Source organism: Panthera pardus, unplaced genomic scaffold (genome assembly GCF_024362965.1).
Source record: "Panthera pardus isolate Hobbes unplaced genomic scaffold, ASM2436296v1 HiC_scaffold_21, whole genome shotgun sequence".
Lineage (NCBI taxonomy): Eukaryota > Metazoa > Chordata > Mammalia > Carnivora > Felidae > Panthera > Panthera pardus.
The window spans coordinates 5,939,007-5,959,224 of NW_026526777.1; the positions used below are offsets into that span (position 1 = coordinate 5,939,007).

Sequence of the window (20,218 nt, forward strand, 5' to 3'; positions counted from 1 at the left end):
CTGGTTGCTGGAGCTGGTCTCCGGCACTCTTGTTCCCTTCTCCCTTTCTTGCTTCCTTCATTGCTGAAGTGATGATTTTCCACAGTGTTATGCTTTGATTCCCTACTCTTCATCTCATGTGTATTGCATCTACTGTAGGTTTTGTTTTGTGGTTACAATAAGGCTTACATAAAACATCTTATAGCTATAACAGTCTATTTTGCGTTGATAATAACTTCAATACATACAAAAGCTCAACCCATTTAGCCCTCTCCCCCTTTTTGTTTTCTGATGTCACAATTAACCTGTTTAAAAAACTTTTTTTCTTTAATGTTTATTTATTTTTGAGACAGAGAGAGCAAGACAGAGCACGACCAGGGGAAGGGCAGAGAGATAGGGAGACACAGAATCTGAAACAGGCTCCAGGCTCTGAGCTGTCAGCACAGAACCCAACGCAGGGCTTGAACTCATGAACTATGAGATCATGAGCTGAGCCAAAGTCAGCCGTTCAACCAACTGAGCGACCCAGGCGCCCCAATATTCCAAATTTATTATTATTATTATTATATTTGTTATGGTGATCTGTGATCAGTGATCTTTGATGTTACTATTGTGATTGTTTTGGGGTGCCACAAATCATACCCATATAAGATGACAAACTTAATAAATGTGTGTATACATATATTTAATGTTTATTTACTTATTATGAGAGAGGGAGAAAAAGAGAGAGGGAGGAGGGGCAGTAAGAGAGAGAGAGAGAGAGAGAAAGAGAGAGAATCCCAAGCAGGCTCTGAGCAGAGCCTGATGTGGAGCTTGATGAGGAGACAGATCTCATGGACTGAGTCATGACCTGAGCCTAAATCAAGAGTTAGATGCTTAACCAACTGAGCCACCCAGGTGCCCCAACATGATATATGTTCTGACTGCTCCACAGACCAGATGTTCCCCCATCTGGCTTCCTCTTTTCAGGCCTTCCTAGTCCCTGAGATGCAACCATATTGTAATTAGGCCAATTAATAACCCTACAATGATCTCTAGATGTATAAGTGAAAGGAAGAATCACAGGTCTCTTTCTTTAAATCAAAAGCTAGAAATGATCATGCCAAAAGCCAAAATAGGCTGAAAACTAGGCCTTTTGCACCCAACAGCTAACATGTGAATGCAACGGAAAAATTCTTAAAAGCAATTAAAAATGCTACTTCAGGGAACATGCAAATGATAAGAAAGTGAGATAGGTTCCCCGTGTTCTTGGGTTGGAGGGTACTGACACACAAAAATATGAGATTAGTATCTTAAAAGTATATAGGACAGCGTACATCAACAAGAAAGAGATTCACATACCAAAAAAAAACTGGGCAAAGAAAGAAAAGAAAAATTAATCACAAGAGAAAAAAACACAAACAGAAGGCTTCATAAATGTTGAAAAAACGGTTTTACCCCAGTTGGATAAAATGAGAGTTGATTCGGTTGGTGGGACCATTATTTCAAATTTGAGTCCAGCTGCTCTTTCGCCCCTTTCCATGAAGTCTCAACACTATAAGCCCGAGAAACCCTGTATATGGGCAAGTTTATCCTCTACCACCAATCTAGGGAAGCTGGGGCCAGACTCGGGCTTTAAAGGCTGCTCTGCCTCAGCCACAGCATCACCTTGCCCCAGAAGTGCGCATTCCTGCCACGGCCGCGGTCCTCCGAGGGCGCGGCTGCGCATCTAAGGCCGGCTCGTCCCAGAGGAAGGGCGTTCTAGCCGGCCGCCTACTCGATGGTAGGGCCCCTGGCCGCTCGGCCTCTGGCCGCCGCCATGTTGGAGGCGCAGGGAGGGAGTCATGGCTGCCCGCGGCCGGGTGACAGTCAGAGCGGGGCCAGCTCCGCCGGGCAGATGCTGGAGGTGCGGCCGGGGCTGTACCTGGGTGGAGCCGCGGCCGCGGCGGAGCCGGACCACCTGAGGGAGGCGGGCATCACGGCCGTGCTGACGGTGGACTCGGAGGAGCCCGACTTCAGGTCGGGCGCCGGGATCGAGGGTCTACGGCGCCTCTTTGTGCCGGCGCTGGACAAGCCCGAAACCGACCTGCTCAGCCATCTGGACCGGTGTGTGGCCTTCATCGGCCAGGCCCGCGACGAGGGCCGCGCGACGTTGGTGCACTGGTGAGCGGCCCGCACGAGGGGGTGCAGCCCCGCTTCGCTTCCAGCCTGCCGCCGCCCCCCTTCCTCCGAGGATCCTAGGGGAGGGCGAAGGGGCTGTCAGACCACCGGGACCTCCTCTCCCTCCTTCCCTCCCTTGGCTGGCGGGTGTCCGGGAGAAAGGAGGGGGCAGGGGGCGGGGCCCCTGAAGGCGTGCTGGCTCTCATTCATTCCTGTTTTGATGATTCACACTTGTGTATTTTGATGCATCCTGCAGCCCCCCCTCCCAACCCGGAGTTGTTTTGTAGCGGGGGGGTGGGGGTGGGTGGGGGTGGGCTCATAAACGGCCAAGTCCCTGCACCTAGAGAGTTTAAAGCTCTTCAGAAGAAGCCAGGCACCTACCCCGATGATTGTAATGCAGACTGTGATGCGAGTCATGTGCCAAAGGAGATGAACAAAAGTTATTCAACCTTCAGAGGAAAAGTAGATTCTTTTCAGTGTTTTTGTTTGGGGCAGAGGGTGGTTGATGAAGGGGAGAAATGGGGGGAGAAAAATTGGTTAGGACACGAGGGATCCCTAAGCCACGCCCACGGGAAAGGTGGAGTTACGTCGTAGCAATGCCAAAAAGAAAATCTTGATAGGTATTTGGGAATTCTTAGTAGTCCTTTTTAGTTGGATTGGAGTGTAGTAACAGGAGTTTCGGTTTATTGAGCCAGCACTTTTACTGTGTGCCAGCTCTCGTTCTAAATATTTACATAAAGGACATAAGGTAAAATGGAGAGAAGCCTGGGACCGGGTTTCCAGGCCCCTTAATGCCAAGAGCAAGGGAGCTTGGATTTTTTCCAAAGCCATTATAATTTATTTTAATTAGTGTAAAATTAGTGTATTACCTTTTGAAAAGGTAATACATTCACATAGTTCAGAATTCAAAAGCAAAAAGGAAATAAATAGGGGTGCCTGGGTGTCTCGATTGTTTAGCGTCTGACTCAGCGATCTCACGGTTTGTGGGTTCGAGCCCTGCCTCCAGCTCTGATAGGTGGGAGCCTGGAGCCTGCTTTGGATCCCGTGTGTGTCTCCCTCTCTGCCCCTTCCTCTGCTCATTCATTCTCTCTTTCTCTCTCAAAAATAAATGTTAAAGAAATAAAAAAAAAAAAGGAAATAATTCTTTTGTATGTCGTTAGTATTTCAGAGACAAAGAGTTTATCTTGGGCAGAAGAAGCAGACATGGAGTGGACCTGAACTTTACCACTGATAGGGAGCTGGGCTTTTTTGTTTTTTTAATTGCTGCTGTTTGCTGTTTTATTTTAGAGGTCTCTTTTTCAGTCATGCAGGAGTCAGTCGAAGTGTGGCTATAATAACTGCTTTTCTGATGAAGACTGACCAGCTTACCTTTGAAAAAGCCTATGAAAATCTCCAGACCATCCAACCAGAGGCTAAGTGAGTTCTTTTTATAGTAATAATTGTTTTTGCAGTGTGATTTTACTCATTTAATGAAAACTTAACTTTAAATTTGCTTGTCCTTACAGGATGAATGAGGGCTTTGAGTGGCAACTAAAATTATACCAGGCAATGGGATATGAAGTAGATACTTCGAGTGCAGTTTATAAGCAATATCGTTTACAAAAGGTTACAGAAAAGTATCCAGGTAAGTGATAATTGCTGGTGATAATTGCTTATTGGGCCCTTTTTAGATGTTCCTTGCTCTGACACGAAAGGCTTCAGGTGTATTATCTCACTTTTCCAGCCATCTCTTGAGACGGGTACTATTATTTCCTTTTGAAACTGTGATTTAGCAAGAAATAACTGGTTCCAGGTCACATGGTTTGTCAGTGGTGGGCTGGGATTTGAACTCAGGCAGTCTGTCCCAGAACCCAAGGGCTTCACTATGCTCTCCTACCTCCCCCTGATTTCTCCTCACTGGAGATTTTTTTTTTTTCTTTTTTAATTTCTGAGGTTAGCACTTCTTGCCTTAGTTTGACATTAGCTGAACTTTGCCTGACAATGCAGAGTTAACTTCAACAATTAGATACATTTTAATTATGTCCTGTAGAATTACAGAACTTACCTCAAGAACTCTTTGCTGTCGACCCAACGACCATTTCACAAGGATTGAAAGACGAGGTTCTCTACAAATGTAGAAAGTGCAGGTAAAATATTTTCTATCCTCTGGAGATTTTGCCTTGTCTCAGTAGCTGAAAAGTATTGAAAGTTTCGTTTTCTTAAAATCTGTAGGGAGAACTTGTTTAATTGAGTAACGTAGAAATGTCAAAATCAGGGGTGCCTGGGTGGTTCAGTGGGTTAAGCGCCCAACTCTTGATTTCAGGTCAGGTCATGATCCCAGGGTTGTGGAATGGAGCCCATGCTGAGTGTGGAGCCTGCTTGGGATTCTCTCTCTCTCTCTCTCTCTCTCTCTCTCTCTCTCTCTTCCTTTCTCGTGTGTGTGTGTGTGTGTGTGTGTGTGTGTGTGTGTGTGCGCGCGCGCGCGCGGAGGGGCAGAGAGAGAGAGAGGAGAAAGAAAATTCCAAGCAGGCTCCCCATTTAGCATGGAATCCAACCGGACGCTGAATTGCACAACTGTGAGATCGTGACCTGAGCTGAAATCAAGAGTCGGACACTTAACCAACTAAGCCACCCAGGCGCCCCTTCACATCTGCTTTTAAGAAGAGAATAAGTTCTTAAGAGTGAAAATAAATCAGATTATTTGTAGAGGTTATTGAAAATTACAGTAGCATAATCAATTTTATTTTATTTTGCTAAGAAATACTGCACACTGCATCTATTTTTTCATTGTTTTGAAAGCCATTAATGTTTTTGTTTGGGGCTTGCAGGCGATCTTTATTTCGAAGTTCTAGCATTTTGGATCATAATGAAGGAAGTGGTCCTATAGCCTTTGCCCACAAGAGAGTGACGCCATCTTTGATGCTCACCACAGGGGGTCAGGCTCAATGTACATCGTATTTCATCGAACCTGTACAGTGGATGGAATCTGCCTTGCTGGGCGTGATGGATGGACAGGTAGGAACACATTATATTTTCTGCAGTTTCATTACATCATCTATATTTTGTTCTCTCTCGGACTTTAAACCATCATAACTACCTTCTTGATGAAGATTATATCTTTCTAGTGTAGATAAGACTCTATCAAATATATTAATTAAATAAAACCCAGCTGATCTAAAATAGTGAACCACTTCTAGTTGGGGGCTCTTGGTCTAAGTTAATTCCTTTCAAGGCTATTTATGTTTTTTCAAGTAGAAGACTAATATAAGCCAATTAGAATGTATTTTAACAAAACGCAAACTTAGTAATAGGTAAGGGCAAATAAGGATTTTAAAATTATATTTAAAGTTTTCCTTCCCTCTTTTTTTTCTTTTGGCTCCATAACGTCTCTCTTTTTTCCTGATCTTTCAGTTTGTATGTTTGCTGAGAGATTTGTTTTCATTTCCTGTTAATTCTTAAGAATGCAGCTCATGTGAGCATTGTGACGGCCACATTTCTCATTTAGGTTTGCTTAATATTAATCTAAAGATACCCTTTTTTTTTTTTTTAGTTTATTCATTCATTTTTGAGAGAGAGAGAGAGAGTGCGCACAAGTAGGAAAGGGACAGACAGAGAGGGAGAGACACAGGATCTGAAGCAGGCTTTGCACTGTCAGCACAGAGCCCAACGTGGGGCTTGAACCCACAAACTGTGGGATCATGACCTGAGCTGAAGTCAGATGCTCAACAGACTGAGCCACCCAGGTGCCCCTAAAGATATTCTTAATCTTAATCTAAGATATAGTCTTTTGTTTTTAATCTCTTTATTTTTATTTTTTATTTTTTTTAATGTTTATTTTTGAGAGAGAGAGAGAGAGCGCACAAGCAGGGGAGGGGCAGAGAGAGAGGGCCACACAGAATCCGAGGTGGGCTCTGTGCTGACAGCAGTGAGCCCCACGCGGGGCTCAATCTCACAAACTGTGAGATCATGACCTGAGCCAAGATTAGATGCTCAACAAACTGAGGCACCCAGGCATCCCTTTATTATTTTTAAATGTTTATTTATTTTGAGAAAGAGAGAGCATGACTGGGGAAGAGGGACAGAAAGAGAGGGAGAGAGAGAATCCCTCACTGACAGTGTAGAGCCCGACCATGGGACCTTATCCCATGAACCCCAGGGAGATCATGACCTGAGCCGAAATTAAGAGTCTGATGCTTAACTGGCTGAGCCACCCAGGGGCCCCTGTTTATTTGTTTTAAAATAGCCAGGAAGCTGAGACCTAACTTACATGCCGTCAATATCATTAATAGAACGTGAGACTCCTAACATGCCTTCCTGTTCTGTAGCCGTGATGATCTTAGTTTGAGATACTAAACCGCAGGCTGATTTAAAAGCCAGCACGTGCCACATCCTGCAACCTTGGGTTTCCTATCTCCGCCGTCACCTTTCTCCCCTCATGCGCGGATTCATCTGGTCCTTTGCCATACTCCCAGGACACAACATGCTTCTTGCACAATTATCATAGCCCTCCATCTTAGTATGGCGAATTGCCATCGCCTTTCATCTTGCTGATTAGATCGTAAACTCCGTGGAGGTAAGAGCTGTGTCTTACCTGTTTTATATCCTATATTGCCAGTGGTAATTATTTGTTTTATATACAGGTGAGTGAATGAAGTAACACAGTTGCTTTATTTCAGCTTCTTTGCCCCAAATGCAATGCCAAGTTGGGTTCTTTCAATTGGTATGGTGAACAGTGCTCCTGTGGTAGATGGATAACACCTGCTTTTCAAATACATAAGAATAGAGTGGATGAAATGAAGACGCTGCCGGTTTTGGGACCACAGACAAGAAAAATTTGAACTTGTGACATTTTTGATAGCTTGGAAAGAAACTTGCTGATACGTGCTTCCCTTGCTTGTTGTCATTCACGGCCGATTGTCTAGTTTTTAGACCGTCAACATTTCATTTACTGTGACTTGGAAACTGTGCTTTGTTAGTCTCTTATTTCAGTAGAATACTTTATGTGCAAATCAAAACTTTTAATCAAGTAAATTGTACTTTATTTGATATTAAAATTTTGTATAACCCAGATTCGTTCCTTGTTTCGTATATTTTGAAGAGTTCTGATTTTTGGAATGTTAAGTGATCTTAAGGTCTGGATGGACAAAATTATGTACAAAAATTGGAAATGATTGTGTTTAAATAGATTTATTTCTAGAAATGCAAAGCAGATTTGTTTGGACATATTTTGAAACTTCTCTTTCTTTTCTAAAAACCTTTTTTTTTTTTTTTAACATCTTATTTGTTTTTGAGAGAGAGAGAGAGAGAGAGACAGAGGGTGAGCAGGGGAAGGTCAGAGAGAGAGGGAGGCACAGAATCCAAAGCAGACTCCAGGCTCTGAGCGGTCAGGACAGAGTCTGATACGGGGCTTGAACCCACGAACTGTGAGATCATGACCTGAGAGGAAATCAAGATTTGGTTGCTCAACCAACTGAGCCACCCAGGCGCGCCCCCTAGTTTAACTTTTGAAATGGTGGGAGTGTTGTGATTTGTGAGAATATCTTAACATAGAACTTGAAGCCTTTGGTAACTTTTATAAAATAATTTTTTCTTATGAGAAAAATTTCTCCCATTTTTATCTTAGCTTTTGTAATATCTGTTCACTTTGCTTCATAATATACTCTAGAAAACCTTAAAAACAATCAGGCTGAAACACATGAATTTTGCCTTTTGTAGGTAACAAGTAATAAGAGTTTTGTATGGCTTGAGTTAATACCTATCAATCCCACGCTGTAGCATCTAGCGTGGGGAAAATTGCATAGGTTTTATTTAGATCTGCAATTGTCAATTCCGTAAATAATTTACTGAGCAACTATTCTGTGCACAATTCTAGATGATGCAGTGAGCACACTAGATAAAGACCCGTCTTCTTGCAATTTACATTCCAGCCAGGAGAAAGAGACAAGATAGCTTTTTTTGGAAGATAATTGGTATTTGCCAGTGGAAAATGAATTCGGGGGAATTGACTTTATGTAAATTTTGAAATTTTGTGAAACATCCACTAAGCAAAAGTTTCCGATTTCAAATCCATTAATGTTAAAACATTTTGGGTGGTAAATAGAAAATCCATTATGCCTTCATTCTCAAGAACAAACAAACAAATGGAACGCTTTTTAATATTTAAGAGTATCCATTTACAACATGATGGGCTTACAGATCTGTAGAAAATAGCAATTTTAACTTTCTTTCACAGCATGTTTCTGGCGCAGTTAAAATAGTATTGAAGGAGTAGAGTGGGCTCTGAGAATTCTGGTTTCACCTGTCCCCAACTTCCTGGCTTGTGTTTGTTTATTTATTTATTTTGATTTAAACATTGTTTTTAACTTACTTTGAGAAAGAGACAGTGCAAGCGGGGTAGGGGTAGACAAAGAGGGAGAGAGAGAATCCCAAGCAGGCTCGAACTACGTGGGGCTGGAACTCCGAACCCTGAGATCATGACCTGAGCTGAAACCAGGAGCCAGACGCTTAACTGACCGAGCCACCCAGGCGGCCCCTTGGAAGGTCTTTTGAAAGTTGAGCGTCAGTTTTCTTTCATGAAATGGGAATAATACACGCTCTGCCGTCCTTTAAAAACATTATTTTAAAGGTCATTTGCATAAGCCTTAATTCCTTATATAAAACGGAGAGATAATAGGATTCAATCTGGGTTTTTATGGGGATTTGGGTGATATAATGCAGTGCCTAGCTAGTAGCATTCAACGTTGTTCCTCAAAATAGCTACAATTTTTTGAAAATTTACCATGGGCTAATTAGCATACCAATCATTTAGTGTGTATTATGGAATTTAATCCTCCCCCCAAACCCTACGAGATAGGTCCTGTTATTCCCTTTTTACACGTAAAATTGAGGCTCAGAAAGATTAAGTCACTTCATCAAAGTTACATTGCTAGAAAATGGTTGAACCTAGATTTGAACCAAGATTTGGCTTATTCCAAAATCTGAGGTGTTTTTTTTTTTTTTTTTAATGTTTATTTATTTTTGAGCGAGAGAGAAACAGAGCACGAGTAGGGGAGAGGCAGAGAGACAGGGAGACACAGAATCCGAAGCAGGCTCCAAGCTGTCAGCACAGAGCCTGACACGGCTCAAACCCACAAGCTGCGAGATCATGACCCGATCTGAAGTCGGACACCCAACCAACTAAGCCACCCAGGCTCCCCCAAGATCTGAGCTTTTAACCTCTGTATTCTAATGTTTGGATTCACTGTTTAGGGTGACCTAGAAGATGTCATAATGAAAATACCAGGCGGTAAAAATATAGAACTGATGAAATACAATTAAAACAAAATTTTTTTCAATCTTTATTTACTTTTGAGAGACAGAGAGACAGAGCGTGAGCAGGGGAGGAACAGAGAGAGACGGAGACACAGAATCTGAAGTAGGCTCCAGGCTCTGAGCTGTCAGCACAGAGCCTGATACGGGGCTCGAACCCACAAGCTGCGAGATCATGACCTGAACCGAAGTCGGACACTTAACCGACTGAGCCACCCAGGCACCCTGAAATACAATTTTTAAGCAAGTTATAAATTCACTGGTCAGGTATCCCACCAACATTTGCAGCATCCTGACGAGTGCAAATTGAGGCCCGTGTGCTATTTGTCTTAGTATTTGAAAGTTACAAATCAAGCTACCAAACTGTTATTCCCTTATCTTGACAAACATGCCTTCCTAAAGACCTGGAAGACAAGGTCGGAGTTTAAAATTCTCTGACTTTATGGATTCCTTGCCAAAACATGACAGTGTAGGAGAGTTGGCCCCTGACCTACAGACTGCCCCCTTTCCCCACCCCTGGGTTTGTTTATATGGCCCGTGCATATGCGGATGTGGACTTTCCACCTCACATTTCTAAGCTCTGTTTACACCCCTGGCATACAGCATTGGCACAGTTCACCCTTAGGAGTCAGAAACCTAAGCAAGCTTCAGAAGCAGGTGTGGAGCTATTTGGGCATAAGAAGTGTGTTTAGAAGGAGGCATGTGTTCCAGTTGGGCATCTCACCTTGGTACCATGGATTCTCCCCCTGCAGGGAGAGACACTGCCAGACGCCAGAGTAGAGTCCTCAGAAGTATGGATCTAGGCAAGGGTCTCCTTTATGTCTCTAGACAAAACTCTCATTTTTTTTTTTTAATATTTATTTTTGAGAGAGAGAGACAACACGAGCAGGGGAGGGACAGAGAGAGAGGGTGACGCAGAATCAGAAGCAGGCTCCAGGCTCTGAGCTGTCAGCACAGAGCCCGACGCGGGGCTCGAACTCACGGACCGCTAGATCGTGACCTGAGCCGATGTCGGACGCTTAACCGACTGAGCCACCCAGGCGCCCCTAAATAAGACATTTTTAAAAATCCTTTAAAGGAAACCTTTCGCGTGAAAGTTGGGAACAAGTTAAAAGATGTACACTCTGCATCTGCCTTCAATGTGGTACGAGAGGTCCTTGCCATTGCAACAACATAGGAGAGGAAACAACTGTACAAACCAACTGTAGAAAGGCATTTCTGAGCGAAAACTGAACATGGAACAGGTAGTAGATAATATTAAGGAATTATTAATTTTGGTGGGTATCGTAACAGTGTTGTAGTCATGTTTTAAAAAATTTGAAAAAAGCCTTGTCAGGATATCCATTAAAGTATTTATAGGTGAAATAACACGCTCTCTGGGATTTTCTTTAAAACACCCCAGGGGAAAAAACAAAGCAAAATAAAAAGTAAGTGTTGTGGGGAGAGAGGGTAGATAAAAAAAGAATGGGAAACTGTTCAAGTTGGGTGCCAAGAACGAGTCTTCACTACCTTTTCTTTGTGTTTGAAATTTTCCACATTAAAGGTCAATTTAAGGGGCGCCTGGGTGGCTCAGTCGGTTAAGCGTCCGACTTCGTCTCTGGTCATGATCTCGTGGTCCGTGAGTTTGAGCCCCGCGTCGGGCTCTGCGCTGACCGCTCAGAGCCTGGAGCCTGTTTCAGATACTGTGTCTCCCTCTCTATCTCTGCCCCTCCCCCGTTCATGCTCTGTCTCTCTCTGTCTCAAAAATAAATAAACGTTAAAAAAAAAAAATTAAAAAAAAAATAAAAGTCAATTTAAGGGGCGCTTGGGTGGCTCAGTTGGTTAGGTGTCCGACTTCAACTCAGGTCATGATCTCATGGCTCAGGAGTTCGAGCCCTGCATTGGGTTCTCTGCTGTCAGCACAGAGCGGACAATTTAAAAAAGGTTACAATGGGGGCACCTGGGTGGGTCAGTTGGTTAAGTGTCTGACTCTTGATCTTGGCTCAGGTCATGACCTCGTGGTTCTTGAGAGTGAGCTGTATCGGGCTCCGCACTGGGCATAGAGCCTGCTTGGGATTCTCTCTCTCTCTCTCTCTCTCTCTCTCTCCCTCTCTCTCTCTCCCTCTGCCCCTCTTCCCCTGCTCACATGTGCTCTCTCTCACTCAAAATAAATAGATTTTAAAAAGAGGTTACATGCTAAAATAAATTTTAAAATATTCGTATTTGCATACAAGTTTTTCTACATAGAAAATTCTGGAGATTTACAGACAAAATATTACAGTCACATAATTCAGCAAGGTTTTTAAATTTTTTTTAATGTTTATTTATTTTTGAGAGAGGGAGAGAGAGACAGAGCACAAGTGGGGGAGGGGCAGAGAGAGAGGGAGACACAGAATCCGAAACAGGCTCCAGGCTCCGAGCCGTCAGCACAGAGCCCAATGCAGGACTTGAACTCATGAGCTATGAGATTATGACGTGAGCTGAAGTCAGATGCTTAACCGAAGTCGGATGCTTAAACCACGGCCACCCAGGCGCCCCATCCAGCAAGGTTTTTGGATACAGGATTGCTGTATAAAAATCAATAGTGCTACTATACCCCAGCAATAACCAAATAAGGAGAAAAAAAAGAATGTGAAAAACAAAACTGTAAAACTATGGAAAGAAAATTTAAAACATCTCTGTGACCTGAGGAGAGGGAAGGATTTCTTAAGCAGGTTACAAATAGCACAGATCATAAACAGAAGATTGGTAAATTTGACTACATTGAAATTGAAACCTAAAGACAAAAACCCCATAAACAAAAAAACAAGTGTAAACTTAAGAGAAGGTATTGGCAACATATATACCAGTTAAATGAATAGAGTAGGCTAGCTAAAGACGTACATGCCATTGAGAGAAAGAAAATACAGTAGCAAATTTTATAAGAATAGGCAATTCACAGAAGAGGAAATAAAGTTTAATAAACGCGAAAAGATCCACCCCATATTCAATTGTCAGGGAAATGTAAATTATAGTCACACCCTTCACGGGGCAAAAAATGTGAAAGTGACCATATCTAGTGTTGGTGAGAATGTGGAGTAGAGAGCTCATCACTGGTAGAAAGGATGTAAATTGGTATAATTTGGCAGATATTAACATTCATACTCTATGACCCAGCGTATATCTTAAAGACATTTTTGCACATATGCATGAAGAGACTCATAGAAGGATGTATGTAACAGTAAAAATTTAAAACAATCCAAATGTCCGTTAGTAGAGAAATGAAAAATGAAATTGTGATATATAGATTTTTTTCAAGGAAATACCACGTAACAGTTCAAACGTGAATAGATCATCAAAAAGTAATGTTGAATAAGAAAAGTGACTTGGGGAACATGAGTATGATACATTTATGTAAATTTTTTTTTTTTTTTTTAAATCAAGGATATATTTTTTTTCAACGTTTTTTATTTATTTTTGGGACAGAGAGAGACAGAGCATGAACGGGGGAGGGGCAGAGAGAGAGGGAGACACAGAATCGGAAACGGGCTCCAGGCTCCGAGCCATCAGCCCAGAGCCTGACGCGGGGCTCGAACTCACGGACCGTGAGATCGTGACCTGGCTGAAGTCGGACGCTTAACCGACTGCGCCACCCAGGCGCCCCACATTTATGTAAATTTAAAAATCCAACACAACACTAAATATATGTATCTACAAACATATTTAAACATGAGACAGGTAAAAATAAACATGGATTTGATTCCCATAAAATTCATAATAGAAGTTGTTTATGGGGGGGTGGGGGTGGGGAAATGAAGCAGGAGAAGAAGCAGAGTTGGGCTTTATCTATCATGTTTAATTTCTTACAGTATGAAAAATCTGAAAGAAAACTAGAAAATGTTAATATTTGTTAATTTTTGGCGATAGGGACGCAAATGCTTGTTTCATCGTCATCTGCGCTTTTCGGATAAAAATAAAAACTTTGAAAAAAAAATGGCTGGAGTTCAGTCATGGTGATTAAAAAAAAAAAAAAAAGACCAAGGTATCTGGTGGATGTAGAATAAAAGACTCTTGATGGTTTTATTTTAGGGCTTTCTTTTTATGGTCCGTTTTTGAATAGAAGCGATATTTATTTCACTATCTCATGTTTAGTTACCTCATGACACAAGGAATCATTTCGGGGAAATGTTTCCGGTTTGGGGTCCCAGGACTGGATTGAATACTGCGGATTATGCAATCCGTAGTAACCCCGCAGCCACGAGGAGTTCGCCGGATTCTGGGAAGCGTTTGTTTGGTGTAGTAACCATGGGAAGGATTCCACTCGGTCCTAGAGGGATCCGGGTTCTTAGGGTATTTGAAATACCCGCGGCTGAAATGCTGTAAGAAGGAATTCTATGACGGAGCGTTCTTGAAATTGTTCCGTCAAACTCAATCCAACCTTTCAGTGGCAGTTCGGGATGTGAATTGCTTCGGAACAAAACCGACTCTCCAGTTCCAGCAATAGAAAGATTACGAATCTACCTTATTCTAGGTTGTAGGGTCAGGTCGCTCGGATTTCCACTGCGAAGTACTATGCGTTAGAAACGCATATCTAGGAGATAGGTGTGAGGACGAGGAGTTCCCTCTTCTATATTCGCCTTGCTTAAATTTGTTTAAATAGAAGGGGGCTTTCTGGAAGTACGACGGACGTGCTGTTGTTTTGTTGTTTACCTCAGGTACTGTGCCCGTGAAGAGAGGCGGGTCTAACGAACGCGGCACAAGAGTTGAGTTTTTCTTTCACACACTCGTGTCTACGCAGAATGTTTACAATGACGGCCAGCGATTGCAAAAAAATTAAATCACATTGACTTTATGGGTCTCTGCCTTTGTTCCGAGATAGCTACACCGTGGTATTAACAAGGATATGCGAGGAACAAGCCGGTCTATCCAGAAAGGGCTTTTACTTTTCATTTCGACATCGATACATTTTATTTAACGAAAGTAGGGCTTATGTGTCTTTTTTTCTTTTTTTTCCTTGAAACAGCGGGACAGAAAGTGCCGCAAACTCCCAAAGGGAACTAGTTACTCGGAGATCTGCTGAAAAGGAGCTCGGTCTCTGACGTTTCTCCTTTCTGATTTGCGCAAGCTCCCCGGGGCAGCGGGCGTAGTTTGTCTTCGCTCGGCCACCGTCCCCGCGCCGGGACGGGGTATTTTGTCCGCCTGCCGCCGCCGTCCGAGCTGTTAGTCACCGAGTTCCAGGCCGCGGGAGCGTGGGGTGTGCGGGAGCCGGGTGGCGTTGCCGGCACCATGGAGTCGCCTCTTAGCCCGGGCCTTTCTCACCGAGCGAACGAGGATTGGGGTGAGTGGCGGCCGAGAAGGTGCCAGCGCTGGCCGCGGGGTTCTTCCTCCCTCCTTCCGCCCACTTGGGGAGACAGGTGTGGGCGAACTCTGCCCCGGGAGCCGGGGCTAACTCGTCGCTTCCGTCCGTGGACCTGCCTGGAAGAGTCTAGCAGAACCGGGCGGTTTCTGCCCTGGCACCCGGCAGCGTAAAATGTTGCCTGATTGGAATTGTTACCGTGTTTCGCCATTTGCGCTGGGAAAGTACCAGGGGGTCAGGATGTGGGAGCGGAAAGGGCGTCGGTGAGAAGCAGAGGGTAGGATGGCTGGGATCACCAGAAAGGCTGGAAGCTGTTTTCTCAGTGTGGGATGTGGGCGGTGATTGCCGTGGAGTGTGTCTGTACGTGTTTGTGTGACAGAAGGGGAATGTATGCAAAGATCTTCGTGTCGCAGCTGCCATTGTTGGTCTAGACTTGATGTCCATCTTGGCAGAGAACCAAAGCACCTGACCTTGGGTCCCTGACTGCCTAGACCTAACGCTTAAAAACGGATGTAATCCTGACTGCCCTTCAGAAACAGCGCCAATTTGTTTTTAAGTTGTTTCGTGTCTCTTTTGTTTGGTTTTGTGATCGGGAAGAGCGGAATGGAAGGCAGTGGGAATGACGGTGGGGAAACTTTGTCATCTAGGTGTTTAGAGGAAACTTGTATTCTTCTCTTCGTTTTGGGACATAGGACTAATGCTGTTCTCCGGCTCCAGCGAGAATTTGGGATTGCGTGGGTCTCTGAGTGGGCCCTGTAGTGAGCCTACGCCTTTCACCTACTTTGGAACTTGGGGGGGAATCCGGGGGGAATCCAGACTGATCTTCATCTTTCCTCCTTGGGCCACCATTCGCGGTAGCAAGAGCGTAATCTCAATTCTATGTATTGAACTGAAGTCCTCATTTGATTTTCTTTTTTAAAAAAAAAATTTTTTTTTTAATGTTTATTTATTTTTGAGACAGAGAGAGACAGAGCATGAATGGGGGAGGGGCAGAGAGAGGGAGACACAGAGTCGGAAGCAGGCTCCAGGCTCTGAGCCATCAGCCCAGAGCCTGATGCGGGGCTCGAACTCACGGACCGCAAGATCGTGACCTGAGCTGAAGTCGGAGGCTTAACCGACGGGGCCACCCAGGTGTCCCAATTAGAAGGGTTTCTTTTTTTTTTTTTAATTTTTTTTTAACGTTTATTTATTTTTGAGACAGAGAGAGACAGAGCATGAACGGGGGAGGGGCAGAGAGAGGGAGACACAGAATCGGAAGCAGGCTCCAGGCTCTGAGCCATCAGCCCAGAGCCCGGTGCGGGGCTCGAACTCACAAACCGTGAGATCGTGACCTGAGCTGAAGTCCGACGCTCAACCGACTGAGCCACCCAGGCGCCCCCTCATTTGATTTTCTAAGGACAGAACTCCTCTTAGATTATGTGCAGTAGGAGCTTTATTTCAGTCCTTGGGTAGATTTCCTAGGAGCTGCTGGAAGAAACTTGAGACTGTCGATGCCAAATGTGTTTTCCTGAGCCAAATATAGTGGTAATAGGAATAATTACCATTTATCTAGCCCTTCGTTTGCGTCAGGTGTCCTGCTAGGCTCTTAACATGCATTGACTTCTTTAATCCTCCCTACAGCCTAAGGAGGAGGTATTATTAACTTACAGATGAAAAAACAGGCTGAGAGAGAGAGCGCGAATGTTCAGTGTTGTAGCAAGTGAGGGGAGCAAGCAGGATCAGGTTTGTTTACCTCCAAAGCCTGTGCTCTTAGTCACTATTCCAGAATGCTTTTCCTAAATTATTTCTACAGATTTGATTCTTCCCAAGATCCACCCCCTCCATCAGTTATTAATAAATCCAGAAAGTCAGGTAGTTATGGTTTTTCTCAGCTAGCTAAGTATTACATTTTTATGATATCTCTTGAACTATAACTGTGGGGCACTTCCTCACAGCGTTTTCTCTTTCCAGCCTGCATTGTGGTGATTGATCTGATAAATTGACTCCCAGTCCTAGTGTTCTTTTACAGAGCGTTCAATTCTTTGTAGTCGGTTCACTGACTCAACTCAGGTATCCTGCCCTGTCCCTCCCTGAATGTGCGCATTTCCCATTGTTTTCCAGGCTTCTCTTTTCACACTGTTAACAGTCTTCTCTTAGTTGAACACTTCAATTCTGATTCATTAGGGGTTCAGTAAGTGGAGTGGATTTTGCAGGCACCAAAGTGAAACGCTGTTGTCTGCTGGCGTTTTTCAGTAGACTGTGGATTCTTTTTCTGGGAGTTGCCATTTTGAGTATTCAGATACCTCACTGATTTATTTGATTTTTTTTTTTTAACATTTTTTATTTATTTTTGGGACAGAGAGAGACAGAGCATGAACGGGGGAGGGGCAGAGAGAGAGGGAGACACAGAATCGGAAACAGGCTCCAGGCTCCGAGCCATCAGCCCAGAGCCTGACGCGGGGCTCGAACTCACGGACCGCGAGATCGTGACCTGGCTGAAGTCGGACGCTTAACCGACTGCGCCACCCAGGCGCCCCTGATTTTTTTTTTTTAATATTAGAAGGTGGCCAGTTAAATTTTTAAATTCAGCTTATGTGATTAGAACTTGTGACCCTAACAACTTTGAATAATAAAGTGGTTCGCTCAGAACTGCCTATGGTGGGATGTGCTTTTTCCCTTTAACCTGGGTAATGAAATTTAGAGCAGGGGTTTGCCAACATTTATTTTCTGTAAAGGTCCAGATAGTAAGTATTTTAGTCTTTGTGGTCTTGTGGTCTCTGTTGGAACTACTCAACTCTGCTGTTAATAGTGCAAAAGCAGCCAGGGGCAATGTAAACTGAACGTGTAAATGAGTTATCACTGTGCTTCCATACAACTTTTTATTTCTGGACACGAAATCTGAATTTCACATAATTATTTTTAATGCTTAATAGGCTTTTTGAGGGTACAGTTTTACATTTACAAAATAATTGAGCAGATAGTACACAGAGTTCTATATACACCCCCATCGCCATTTTCCATATTGGCAACATCTTGCGTTAGTGGAGTGAATTTGTTACGATTGATGAGCCAGTATTGATCCAATATTATTAACGAAAGTCCGTGGTTTACATTAAGATTCCCTCTGTGTTGTACATTTTGTGGGTTTTGACAGATGCCTAATGTCACGCACGTACAGTGTCCTACAGAATAGCTTCATGTACCTAAAAAATCCCCCGTACTCTACCTATTCGTTTCTTCCTCCCTCCCTCCCGAGCCCCAGGCAACCACTGATCTTTTCACCATCTCCCCAGTTTTGCCTTTTCAGAATGTCATATAGTTGGAATCATACAGTCTGTAGCTTCCTGCACTTAGCAACATGCATTTAAGACCTATAATTTTTCATGACTTGGAAGCTCTTTTTTTTTTTGTCTTTTAAGCACTGAGTAATATTCCACTCTATGGACGTACTACCGTGTGTTAGTCGCTCCGCCTGCCGTAACAAACTACCATAGACTGGGTGGCTTACACAACAGAAATTTATTTACTGACGGTTCTGGAGGCTGGAAGTCTGAGATCAGGTGCCAGTAAGGTCACGTTCCGGTGAGGGCTCTCTTTCTGGCTTGTGGATGGCTGCCTTTTCACTGCATCCTCACAAGGCAGGGGCAAGAGAGGCGAAAGAGAGGGAGGGGGAGAAGAGAGAAGGGCGAGAGAGAAGGGGGGTGGGGAAGGATCTCTCTCTCTCCCTCTTCCTAGAAGGCCACAGTCCTATCAGATTAGGGCCCTGCTCTTCTCTCTTCTATTGTCATTTAATCTTGATTACCCCTTAAAAACCACCTTGTCTCTCTCTGGACATAGTCACACTGGGGGGTATGGCTTCAAGATACAAATTTGGGGGGACGCAATTCAGTCCATAGCACAGTTTGCTTATCCATTTACCTACTGAAGGACATCTTGGTCGCTTTCACATATCGGCAGTTATATGTTCACACACAGCTTTTTGTGTGGACAAGTTTTCAAATCATTTGGGTAAATACCAAGAGGCACAATTGCTGGGATCATACGGTAAGAGCACATTTAGTTTTGGAGGAACCTTCCAAAGCGGCTGTACCGGTTTTGCTCTCCCACGAGCAGTGAATGAATGTTCCTGGTCCTCCATAGCATTTGATGTTGCCGGTGTTTTGGATTTTAGCCATTCTAATAGGTGGGTGTGGTATGTCGTTTTAACGTGCAGCTGCCTGATCCCATACGATGTGGCGCATTTCTTCATATGCTTGTCACTTGCATGTCCTCTCCTTCTCTTCTGTCCCTCCCTGTCTGGGCTTTGTGCAGAAACCACCTCTTTGCCACATGTAAGGTGCATGTACCAAGACCAGAAGCTTCTATCTGCTTCTGTGGTTTCTTTTACGTCTTCAGTCTCCTCTGTGAAAGTTGGCTTTCCGGCACTGACCGCAGCCTGACCCTCCCCTTGGTTACAGCTGCTTTCTCTGAAGGCTTGGGGAATGGCTGCCATTTTCATTCTCAAAACCTTTTTGCCATTCGGGCCTCTAAAGGTGGGATAAGCACCTTGGTTTTCACCGCTGCTTTCGGCTAGCTCTCCTTTCATCCTCCCTGAGAAAATCCCGTTTAAATCTCACGTCACAATATGCCGTCCTCTGTCTCTGTCACAGTCAGGCATCTGCTGCTTCCGAGTTTATTCTCCCTCCCTCCCTTGTTGAGAAATTTTAGCTCCTCGCTTACTGTCACTCTTCTCGAATATTCCTTCCTTGGATGATTTCAGAGTCTCAGAGGAGATACTTCACATACCCTGAGCTCTCATTTCTGGGCCTCCTCTCCACCAGGGATCTTGCCTTCCACCCTGTCTCAGCCATTTACTCCCCCATCATAGGCCGAAACCTTGTCAGCACTGAGAACCGTCTCCATTTCAACACCCCGCGCTCTGACCACCACCCCCTGTCTTACCAGCTCACTCCCCGTGGCCCTCCACCAGTTCCTGAGACCCTACAGACACGCCATCTTTTCACTGTCCCCTGTTTCCTCTCTGTCGTCACTTCCTCCTTACCCAGGTCAGTTCCATGGGCGGTCGTAACCACTCTGTTGCTCATACCCTCCATACCCTGGTCTGTGTCTTGTTTTGTAGTTCGTTCTCTCTCCCTCTCTCTCTGGTGAACCACAACCTCGGTTAAATCTAACTGGCTTAGTAAGCTGAACCAGGCCTCGAGGCCGTCGGCTGGCTGATCGGCTCTGCCTGGTCCTCTCATTCTCCACTTAGATGTTTGTTTTTATGAAGTGTCTTCTCTCTTCGAACCTCTGTCACCCCCTGCCCCTCCCTTGAATCAGAAGAGAACTTCCAGAATCTCCCACTAACTCATCTGCCCACCTGCCAGCATACTTGCCTTCTCTTCTCTCGTTGAGAACGAATGGCTTCTCCCGTGTGCTGTAGATCCCTCCTCTTTAGCCAAGAGCCTTGCTCAAGCCTTCTTCCCTCTGTTGCCTTCTTCATTTCCCTCTGTGCTAGATCATCTGTGCTAGTCAATAAAC

General features: G+C 44.2%; 2 protein-coding genes across 2 annotated transcripts in view; both read left to right on the forward strand.

Moving 5' to 3' along the window:
* Window positions 1–1,723: 1,723 nt before the first annotated feature.
* DUSP12 (dual specificity phosphatase 12) lies at window positions 1,724–7,165 on the forward strand. The gene is made up of 6 exons (XM_019465777.2): window positions 1,724–2,121; window positions 3,421–3,534; window positions 3,624–3,742; window positions 4,148–4,244; window positions 4,926–5,112; window positions 6,774–7,165. Exons 1-6 carry the CDS (start codon window positions 1,739–1,741, stop codon window positions 6,933–6,935), a joined length of 1,062 nt encoding a protein of 353 aa, XP_019321322.2. The 5' UTR covers window positions 1,724–1,738; the 3' UTR covers window positions 6,936–7,165.
* Window positions 7,166–13,791: 6,626 nt separating this feature from the next.
* The window catches only part of ATF6 (activating transcription factor 6), a 201,545-nt gene continuing 195,118 nt past the window's right edge, over window positions 13,792–20,218 (forward strand). The window contains 2 exon segments of the mRNA XM_019465772.2: window positions 13,792–13,902; window positions 14,387–14,701. Of these exon segments, the coding sequence (XP_019321317.2) occupies window positions 14,650–14,701 (52 nt within the window). The 5' untranslated portion in view covers window positions 13,792–13,902; window positions 14,387–14,649.

Coding starts and splice junctions, on each gene's coding strand:
- DUSP12 (XM_019465777.2), top strand. CDS start 1,739: ATGGTAGGGCCCCTGGCCGCTCGGCCTCTGGCCGCCGCCATGTTGGAG. Junction 2,122..3,420: donor CGCGCGACGTTGGTGCACTG/GTGAGCGGCCCG, acceptor TCTCTTTTTCAG/TCATGCAGGAGTCAGTCGAA. Junction 5,113..6,773: donor TGGGCGTGATGGATGGACAG/GTAGGAACACAT, acceptor GCTTTATTTCAG/CTTCTTTGCCCCAAATGCAA.